Source organism: Macrobrachium nipponense, chromosome 18 (genome assembly GCF_015104395.2).
Source record: "Macrobrachium nipponense isolate FS-2020 chromosome 18, ASM1510439v2, whole genome shotgun sequence".
Taxonomy (NCBI): domain Eukaryota; kingdom Metazoa; phylum Arthropoda; class Malacostraca; order Decapoda; family Palaemonidae; genus Macrobrachium; species Macrobrachium nipponense.
Window position 1 is genome coordinate 80,274,957 of NC_087211.1, and position 10,859 is coordinate 80,285,815.

Consider the following 10,859-nt stretch of genomic DNA (forward strand, 5'->3'; position numbering starts at 1 on the left):
TGACGTATATAGTACCTTCATGGGGATATTTCTATTTCTAACTATGATATATAGTCCTTGCTGCATTTTTAATGTCTCTTGCATTCTCACTTACTTTCTGTAGAGTAAAACATTGACCACTGTCAGGAACACAATGTACTTTATAATCTTGATTACATAAAAACTACGATGTTTTAGGAGTTGCATCTCAAAGACTACAGTAAACCATGTGTAGTACAATATTCATTAGGAGACTCAAAATAAAAAAAGGTGTTTGCCAATCATTTTTTTTATTCTTCCTAATACCAATTAAAATACATTAGAAGCTAAATGAGATTCACAATCAGATATTCACCATACAATCAGTGTTTTTAACTCAAGCCCAAAGAAAAACAATGATTACTCATAAAGAGAGTAGGGTGAACTCTCCCATTACTAAAGTGAAGTGAGGATGGTGAATATGCTGGACAACAATAATCAAAGTAACTCTTGCACATCTGTTAAGTATAAATTGGATTAAACTGAATACAGAATTTAGGCCCAAGGTCAAGGCACTGGGACCTATGAGGTCATTCAGCGACGAAACGGAATTTGAGGGTGAAAGGTTTGAAAGGTGTAACAGGAAGAAATCCTCGCAGTTGCACTAAGAATCAATTGTTACAAGAGGGTGGAAAGTAAGATGGAAGAAAGAGAATATGAACGGAGGTAGAGTAAAAAGAATAAAATGGGTTGCACCCCAGGGGCCGAAGGCACGCTGCAAAGAACCGTAAGTAATGCCTACAGTGCAACACATGAGGTGCACTGACGGCACTAACACCCTACGGGGCTAAATAAATAAGTCCAGATTATAAATAGTCAGATCTCAAATAAATTTATTTATAAACTCCACATTTCAATTTTTGTGGTTGATTTTGGAATTATTGAAGAGATTTTAACGAACACCAAAGAAATATTGGCATCCAGACTTCACCTAGTAGGTACATGCTTCAGTTTTCTAGAGGATGGAGCGAGCATTTTACCTGGATATATTTCAGACTTAATTTTGATACCAAATATCGGTCCATAGAACTCTTGACTGCTTCAACCTACATTTTTTATAATGGACACTTCTTTCCTCTTGTTTCCAATAGTGTAAAACATATGTTTGTCCGGGTCTGAAATGAGTAAACGTTCACGTAACTGCATGAAAAAAAATGATCTAATTAATAAAAGGTTATTTTGAAATGACATGAAAATAAGACTGACTTTAAACAATTTTAATTTTAGTATTTAAAAATCGATGATCTAAATGCAACACGCATTCTCAAATGCAATTCGTGTATTTTCAAAAAGACTGTCCCCAGTAAAGCTTATTTCTTTTTGAATAAAATTAGATCTGATAAATATTATTCTATTTTTAATTTCCCTTCAGTGTTTTTCCATACCTTTGGATTTACCCAGTCATTCAACAAGCACAATACATATATAGAAATAGTACACACACACACAAACACGCACACACACATATTTATAAATATATATTAAATATATACACAGTATATAGGGTGTTCATTAGGAAGAAATAAGACGAGGTAAAAGGAAAAACAAAGAACAGATCCCGCTCACCTCTTAAACAAAACAAAAAAAATTAATAAACCAGCAAACAGACAAAAATGCATTGAAATGCAAAAGAGAATAGCATTAGGTTAGTGATGCAATGCACCTTCGCTTGAACTCTGAAGTAGTTCCAATTACACAACATCATCTGCAGGGAAGCCCTGTTCCACAGTCCGATGGTGTGAGGAATACAGGTCCTATAGAACTGAGAAATTTGACAGCGAGGCTAAACATTTACCACGAATTGATGCTCTTGTTCAGCGAATCTGGTCGCTCTCGGCAGATAAGGGGGACCAGGGATCATTTGTGAAAGTGAAAAATCTCTGTTGAAATACAACTTGTGAAAGTGACAAACAAGAGACCGTCCTTCTATGGTCCAAGTCATAACGACTACTATTAGGAAACAGGAACCTACCACCAAGACCCACTCTATCTGAAAGGGATGAATCTCTGGCAAAAGCAGACATCCACACCGGAGAGCAGTATACTAGAAAAGGGAGTACAAATGACCTCAAGCAGGATGCTTTTATTTTATCGCTGTTATAATACACCCACAAGAGTTGCATCATCAGCAAACTGAACAATTTTGTCTTCCAGGCCAACAACCATGTCACTTGCATACATTAAAAATAACAGTGGACCAAGAACACTGCCCTGTGGAACTCCAGACAGAATGAGTCTTGGTTCACTAAAGATCTCGTCCACAGCAACTCGCTGCTGTCTACCTGAAAGGAAATCTTGAAGTAATCCTAAAGCATATCCACCCACTCCAAGATTCCGAAGTTTATAAATAAGTGCCTTGTGATTTACTAAATCGAAAGCAACACTAAAACCTTGTGAATTATTCTGCACTCAAAACCCTATTCAAGGTTCCCTTGCAAATGGCATGTCAAGTCTAAAGAGCATCGCAGGTACCTATCTGCTTCCTATATGCACATTGACTATCAGCTAACTATCCTTTAGATTCAACATACTTATATAGTGGCTTAAAAATAAGATTTCAGCAACTCTGGAGACCACAGGTAGAATAGGGGTTGGCCTGTAGTTACTACAGTCTGCAAATAAGCCACTCTTTGGCACTGTATTGCTAATCTTGCACTTATCTGCAAAGATACTATGTTCACACAAAATCTATAGAATCTACTGAGCCTGGGACACAACACCCTAGAAACCTTTTTACAAAACAAACGGAAAAAACCATAACGGCCTTCTTCAGTCCAGATATCAAGATTAACCAGAATTTTCTTAAAATCTCTGGAGCAAAATGCACATTTTCAGGAGGTCAAGTATCAGGGAGAGGGACATACTACTCAGCTGAGTGCTTAGCTTCAAAAGCTCGATGAAGAAGTTCAGCCTCTTCCTTAGGGCCAGTAACCACTCTACCATCATCTGTTAGTGGTGGTGGAATGGAAGACGAGCATGATCCAAAGATAGATGCCAATTTGGTCCACCATAGATGAGGCCGAGTAACTCCTTCAATTCAGTTAATTATTGTAATTTCTCTCGGCTGTTCTATTTGCAACAAGGCGAGACTCGACAAAATTGGTGCAATTTTCATTTAAACGATTTCGTCTCCATGCGTTGCATCTGGTCTGTTTGTCATGGTAGGCTCGTATCATCAAACCATGGATATGGTTAATCATTTGTCCTAAATTTGATAACCTTCCTGGGGATATATCTTATCAAAATAGCCATCAGCATTTCATTTAAGGGTCTAATTAAGGGGATCGGTTGCCTGATGCGCCTTCTCCCCCTCTGCCTTCTATTAAAAGCATCATCCTCCAAACACGCACACACACACACACACACACACACACACACACACACACACACACACACACACACACATATATATATATATATATATATATATATATATATATATATATTATATATATATGTAACAGGTAAGAGCAGAAAATAGCTCAATACATTGGGTTGCTTTATTGTTGCCAACGTTTCAAGACCATGGTCTCATTTTCAAGGCTATAAGAGGAGAACCAAAACTATATAAATTACAAACTTGTCCAGTAAGATTATATCGTTACATACAAGTCTATTTTTTTTTCTTGTGCTTATTTGTATGTGACGATTTATCATAATCTTGCTGGACAAGTTTGTAATTTATGCAATTTTGGTTCTCTTTTCATAGTCTTGAAACGTTGGCAACAATAAAGCAACCCAATGTATTGAGCTGTTTTGCCTCTTCACCTCTTACATGATGGGGACTAGCCTCGACCTATTATTGGAGATATATATATATATATATATATATATATATAATATATAATACATAATATATAGATATATATATATATATTATATATTATATATGTATAATTTTACAAAAGTTTTATTAAAAATCTTCACTTACTTATATCAAACCAATCTCCATCGATGCAGATGAAATAAAATTCCTGGATGTTGATAACGCAGCCATGATTGTACCTGAACCCACGAAAGCAACACCCTTCGGAAAAACAATGACAAAAATTGAAACAGTCTTATTAGCAGCCTGAGAAAACATTCAACATTATCGGAAATTGTAAAAGATAATCATGAAACCTCTCTGTACGTTTAACAACACACTTGTCACTTGATCGCCGGGAAAAAACTCGGGAAAATACAACTCCATCTAATCCTCGCATCAGTAAATACGGAATATTTCTTCTATTTGTGATATACTGCAAGAAATCAAGTAACACTGACACTCATCATCTGCTTTTCATAACAGGAAACGCTGTACCCGGCAAAGAGACATTCTCGACAACCTAATAGAAAAGCATATTTTTAACGTTAAGCTTACTTTATTTCCTCAGTATCTTTCCCAAAAAAGGCAACAGTCTACATTTTTAATGTTGTTAGACTGAGATTCTTAATTACCAAAGAAGACGGGAAAAGTTTACGCTGTTCATGTGCAAGTTTCATGACAACTTTTCTATATTTCTGGTAAAATACCTCGACGGGATGAACCTGCAAAGGGACGTCGGTAAGAAGTGTTTAATGAGGAGGTTAATAATCAAGGATGAGGCCCCTAAGCAAGATGTGTCACTTGAAAGATACCCATTATTCTTAGCTAAGTCTTTATCACAACACAAAGTCCCAGTTAACCTATTAAACAATGAACTGTCACTGCAAAAAAAAACTTAGCATTGATTGCTTGACTTAGTACGGTTGTTCTGTCACTACAGGGTAATTTGAAATGTTCCTTCACACGTTAACATGAAACAGATAAATTAAAATCATCAGCTGTTAGATCGAGTATTTTTAATGTTTTCCGTTAGCAAAGAGGTTGTCATGATTCCTGAAAAATAACAATAAACAGCCCAAAATGGGCGCTTACTAGAACATTTACCTGGGTGTTCTCCGTCAAGGTTGATCTCGACTCTGTCTTTCACATTCTCGAGTTCTGTAGGGAAAACCGAAGCGTAGACTACTGCGGGTTTAATTTGTATCTTTTCAGTGGGTTCTCTTGACTGACCATCACTCGCTGTATTTGAGAGAAGAATGACATTCGCTAGGGAAACGACCGACAATATTTCTTTACAGACAAGAATAACTGCCTGGAAATACACAATTGCATTAATATGACCAATAATATTGTGACAGTATATTCCTTTTTATATAACTCGTACTAAGAAATTCTAAATAAATCAAGTCTCATTTGCCTTTACATACATGTTGACTTTGTCTCATTATATAAAAAGCTGAAAGTGTACTGTTATACGTATTAGGTGGCCAATTTCATAACTATATATAAAAACCACCATTTAGATGAATCTTTGAAAACGCCCATTACACATTAAAAGATTACGGAGATCGTAAAGCATAAGAATGCATTAATTTAATTCGTGCCTCGGACTGTGTTCCATTATTCACCTAAGCTTGACAAAAACACCACCCTCCACTTTCAACTTTCATTTCAAATCTGGTTAATTTTTTCGTATTTAAAGATTTTGTCTCTCACATAAATTAATAATGCAGAGCTATGTGTCTATATTTTTCTCAGCACTGGCTTTTGAACAGAGGGAAATATAGAGATATGAAAAATCTTGGCGATAGAATTATAATTCCACTCTTGCACTGCATTCCACTGCTAAGTGGGAGAGATATGGTGTTTTTACGTTGCATGGAACCAGTGGTTATTCAGCAGCGGGACCAATGGCTTTACGTGACTTCCGAACCATGTCGAGAGTGAACTTCTATCACCAGAAATACACATCTCGGACCCCTCTAAGGATTCGAGGTGAGGCAGGTGCTGAACTGGTGCTTTGGAGCTTCTGCCCTCAAATTATGGTTCTATAGTCCCCAGGTATACAACAAGCCTCAAAATTATCTAAAGTGAATGCTCGCAAAATAAATCAGAGTAACTGTAGATTATCCCTAAAATATTCATAATACCTAAACTACTGTATCGATTAGAATTACCTGACTCAGGGATACAAGTACCCCAACTGAGGTACATTGGCCCCCATTTTTGGAAACAACCTTCTTCCATGGTTTCTTTGATTTGGTGATGGTAGGGGGCATCGGTATTCTACAAGAATACAAGGGGTATTTGCTGTTTAAAACCTTATGATTGTATGGTGTTACTAGTTTTGAGACTAGTATAATATATTAAGGATGAAAACCCTGGAAATAATAATGTATATGTACATATGTATTATGCATACGTACATGTATGTGTGTGTGTATGTGTATAAACATTGAGTACTTTCTTCTATCCTAAACCAGTTACCTGTCTGGATCTTCTAAAAATCTGATATACATACTACTTAGAAGTAACGCGACTATAAAATTTGGCTACTAAATCTACCTACAATGCAGGATTGCCATGCCTACTTGGTAATGGCTGGAGGAAATTCGTTTCCCTCCCAAGTCACTCCTACCCGGTAGGAGTGACGTCGTTGAAGGTAAATCTATCTGTAACACTTACCTTTAACGTCATCGAGAGCAGCTGTCACTCCGGAGTCTTGAGCACTCACTGCATTTGAAAGAAGAATGAAATCAGCCAGGAGAAATGATAAAGAATATTTTTGCATGTCCAAGTACAATATGGCAATATAAACTATTTTACGTAATTTTCACTAGGAAATCTAACTATTCTGTACTGCCCTAAGCAGTTATCTTTGTCGATGTAGTTGATCTAACAGCACACATTAGTCATAACTCGAAAATGTTCCTTAGACAAAACAAAACAAAAAGTAGTCAAGTCAAAATATCTAGAACTCAATTACGCTCTCCTCTATTTAAGACTGCGTTCAATTATCGAGTTCCTGCAAGATTTTGCCTTCTTTACCAGTGACTCTTCCATTTTGATCATTGAACCCAAAACTGTATAGAAATGGAATAAATGATTTAGACCAACGGCCAAGCGCTGGGACCTTTGAGATTTGAAAAGAAGGCATGTTGCTCAAATGTTTGAAAATAAGGTATGCTGACCAAATGTTCAAAAACAAGGTATGTTGCTCAAATGTTTGAAAACAAGGTATACTGACCAAATGCTTAAAAACAAGGTATGTTGCTCAAATGTTTGAAAACAAGGTATGCTAACCCAATGTTTAAAAATAAGGTATGCTAACCAAATGTTTGAAAACAAGGTATGTTGCTCAAATGTTGAAAACAAGGTGTTGCTCAAATGTTTGAAAACAAGGTATGCTCAAATGTTTGAAAACGATGTATGCTGACCAAATGTTTGAAAACAAGGTACGTTGGCCAATTGTTTGAAAGTGATGTACACTGACCAAATGTTTGAAAACAAGGTACATTGCCCAAATGTTTGAAAACAAGGTACGTTGCCCAAATGTTTGAAAACAAGGTACGTTGCTCAAATGTTTGAAAACCAGGTATGCTGACCAAATGTTTGAAAACAAGGTACGTTGCCCAAATGTTTGAAAATAAGGCATGTTGCCCAAATATTTGAAAACAAGGTAAGTTGTCCTATCTTTGAAAACAAGGTAAGTTGTCCTAATCTTTGAAAACAAGGTACGTTGTCCGATGTTTGAAAACAAGGTACGTTGCCCAAATGTTTGAAAACAAGGTAAGTTGCCCAAATGTTTGAAAACAAGGTAAGTTGTCCTAATCTTTGAAAACAAGGTACGTTGTCGAAATGTTTGAAAACAAGATACGTTGTCGAAATGTTTGAAAACAAAGTACGCTGTCCAAATGTTTGAAAACAGGATATATCGACCAACTAGGCTACGTTGGCCAAATGTTTGAAAACAATATATTTTCAAGCATTTTTTTTGGTGGGGGGGGGGGGGGGGAAGAAGGGTGCCCAATGAGTCTGTTGATCCAAGGGAGTTGTGTGAGCTTGAAATTCCCTTGGCTAAAATTTGTCAAGGTAATAAAAGATGAAAATCCTGGATTAAAATATATGAAACTTGAGCCATGAAGATGGAAGGACGTGATGTTGGGGAGGGAGGGGGGGGGAGAAGAAAACTGCCATAAAATGGGTGCATCTAGTGGCCAAAGGGGCGCTGCAAATACCATTTAGTTATATGTAAAGTGCACCACCTAAGGTACACTGATGGCACTACCCCATTAAGGAGCAAAAATCCTCGAAATAGTATGCTAGGAGAAAACAGTTTTCTAATAAAGTTATTTGATAAAGATGGCAATAATAAGATATCTAGCAACCTCAGAAATAGTTATTTGTACCCCCTTGAACACCGCTAAGTTGTGGGGACCCTCTAAAAATCTGACACACACTAAGGAAGCACAAGGCTACGAGATGTTGGATTGCCGTCTCATTCACCCCAACCTTTTCGACTATAGAAATGTGGGTAGCATGATAACATATGATGTGAAGCATTATGCAACATAGGAAAATGATAGTCAGAAATCCAAGAGCTTTTGTCTTCACCAAGACATTGTTAATGTCTTAGTAAAGACGAAAGCGCTTGGATTTCTGACTATCATTTTCCTGTGGTATTTGCTTATTTAATGAAGCCACGTGCATCTGCTGTGATTTTTAAGCATAGAATATATATACTATATATATATATATATTATATATATATATATATATTATATATATATATATATATATATATATATATATAATAATAATAATAATAATAAAAGGAGCCCTTATAAAAACGCCACAACATAGAGAGAAAATACTATACTTCAGAGACTGCTGTCTCCCTCTTCAGGTAGATGAATGAGAAAAGTTACAGAAAAGGTGGTATCTATACCAAGAGATCCATCCACAGGTAAGCCAATTTAGGTAGCTCCCACTGATAATCTTCCTTTAATCCTCTTAAACGTTGGTTGAATGAAAACTCTATCAATGTACATAAGTAACAAACAGAAATTAATTGTTTCACCTTGGGTCCAGGCAAAGACTAAAATCAAGTCAATCCAGAGAGCTGGTGGGAATCGCTTGAAGGTGGCCATTCTGAGTCTGCACTAAATCGCAGTTTCTTCTTGACAGAGGATGTTCTTCACAGGCTCAGCTGTCATCTGCTTCGGGCTTAGAGCTGCCACTGCCAAGCACCCGTCCCTTTCCATTCATTTTATTATCCTGCTACGAAAACAGGTGCGGAGGTGGTGCACCTGTTGACGCTTACGAAACCGTTTGCTTGGGGCTTTGTATTTCTAAGAAACATACTACTCTGTATATGAGAGAGAGAGAGAGAGAGAGAGAGAGAGAGAGAGAGAGAGAGAGAGAGAGAGAGAGAGAGAGAGAGAGTTTAACGTTTCGGAGAATGAGGGACGTGGCCATTTGTTTTTTTGTACATCTCTTGATAACGAAGACCTATCTAGATAATAATGTAAGCGATCATTCTAAAATAAACGAAATGACGCCAGGGTCCCACAGCTTGTACCATGTACCGAGAGAAAACAAAAACGTAGGCGAAGTGGGAATATTTGTCAAAAAAAAGTATACAAAATGTCTATAACAAATCAAAATGTGTTCAGTACAAAATTACACGCAAAAACAAACACATACAAGTCATAACATTTTATAAACCTTCAACCACAGGTAAGAGATCATTCCTGGACCAATTTAGTGATCTCGGCTCGTTAGCTGATAAAAAAAAAATATACTATTTGTGGTGACTTCAACCTTCATCTAGATGGTAACGATGGAAAATATGTCAAAGAATATATAGTGACTTGAAAGTCCCGACCTCGTAAATGTTGTGAGAAAATTCGCCTAAAACGGACGCTTATTCGGGGATCGAGAAACAGTCATGTAGGCAAACATCCCCCCCCCCCCCCCCCCCCCCCCCCCCCCCCCCCCCCCCCCCAGGCAAAACGTAGCTGGAACTCTCAAATTTGCTTGTAAAGATTGTGACCGTGTTCCTCTGCGTACGCGCTTTAAGATTTCAAAAGAGAGAGAAATTCTATTTTTTAAGCAGCTTCTGGTGACTAATGTCTCCGGGTAATGGATTCCCGGTAACTGCGGAGTTTGTTGAGTATTTTCAATTATGCTTCCATTAACGCCAACCTGATGATAAGTTTAACGAGAAGATGAATTTTCTTTCAAAACGTAAAAGCTGCCGACTTTAGACTGGAATACATTCGTTTGCGTCGAAAATGCATATGGGAAACAAAATTTCGCCCCAAAAAAAAGTTTGTTGTTGCACAGTATATGACAAAAGCTCCCCTACGTTGCTATCACGGAACATCGACCAACATTCGCTAATTCCCAGTCGCTATTCATGAAAAAAAAATCTGATTAGTATAAATTGCCAGAGACCAATCTGTTAGATAGGTAATGAATTACAGCGAAGCTCTAATTTCTAAAATTGAAACTAGATAAACACAACATTAAATGTTAAAGTTTTAAAACACCTTGAAGAATTTGTTAGTTTGGTTTTTTCTTCGTGGGATCCTATAAATATTTCTTGAACTGAATGCGATACAAGTAGCATCAAAGTTTTAATCTCAAAGTATTAGGCATTTTAATCAATATATTGAAAAAGAGATTGACTTCAAGCTGAAAGCGCCGAGGGTGTTCTATAAAGTGCTATAAAACAATAAACATTACAGCCAAAGTTAATTCTCTAGCTTCATCTATTGTGAATCATCTAACAGAAAAACCTTTCTCGCGGATGTATAGTCAGTTCACCCAGACTCACCTGACATCCTTTCCTTACACCGATTAGGTTTCTGTGTCGATTTTAATGTTCCACACGCAAAGCAGTATTAACTATGCTGTTCAACATTTATACTTTTATCAACTGATGACAGTGATGTTACTCATGTTGAACCTGGAAGCTACTTACTTTGTGGTAGACAGCTCGATTTCCCCGACTGAAAGGATTTACACA

At 37.0% G+C, this 10,859-nt stretch overlaps 1 protein-coding gene across 1 annotated transcript; it reads right to left on the bottom strand.

Moving 5' to 3' along the window:
* Positions 1 to 260: 260 nt before the first annotated feature.
* LOC135197248 (uncharacterized) lies at positions 261 to 9,188 on the bottom strand. The gene is made up of 5 exons (XM_064224344.1): positions 8,907 to 9,188; positions 6,512 to 6,559; positions 4,931 to 5,065; positions 3,950 to 4,045; positions 261 to 1,133 (listed from the first exon to the last, which is right to left on the bottom strand). The coding sequence occupies exons 1-5, from the start codon at positions 8,974 to 8,976 to the stop codon at positions 1,060 to 1,062; spliced, it is 423 nt and encodes a 140-aa protein (XP_064080414.1). The 5' UTR covers positions 8,977 to 9,188; the 3' UTR covers positions 261 to 1,059.
* Between the last annotated feature and the right edge of the window lie 1,671 nt (positions 9,189 to 10,859).

Coding starts and splice junctions, on each gene's coding strand:
- LOC135197248 (XM_064224344.1), bottom strand. CDS start 8,976: ATGGCCACCTTCAAGCGATTCCCACCAGCTCTCTGGATTGACTTGATT. Junction 6,560..8,906: donor AGTCTTTGCCTGGACCCAAG/GTGAAACAATTA, acceptor TTTCAAATGCAG/TGAGTGCTCAAGACTCCGGA. Junction 4,046..4,930: donor CCTTGACGGAGAACACCCAG/GTAAATGTTCTA, acceptor GTTTTTCCGAAG/GGTGTTGCTTTCGTGGGTTC.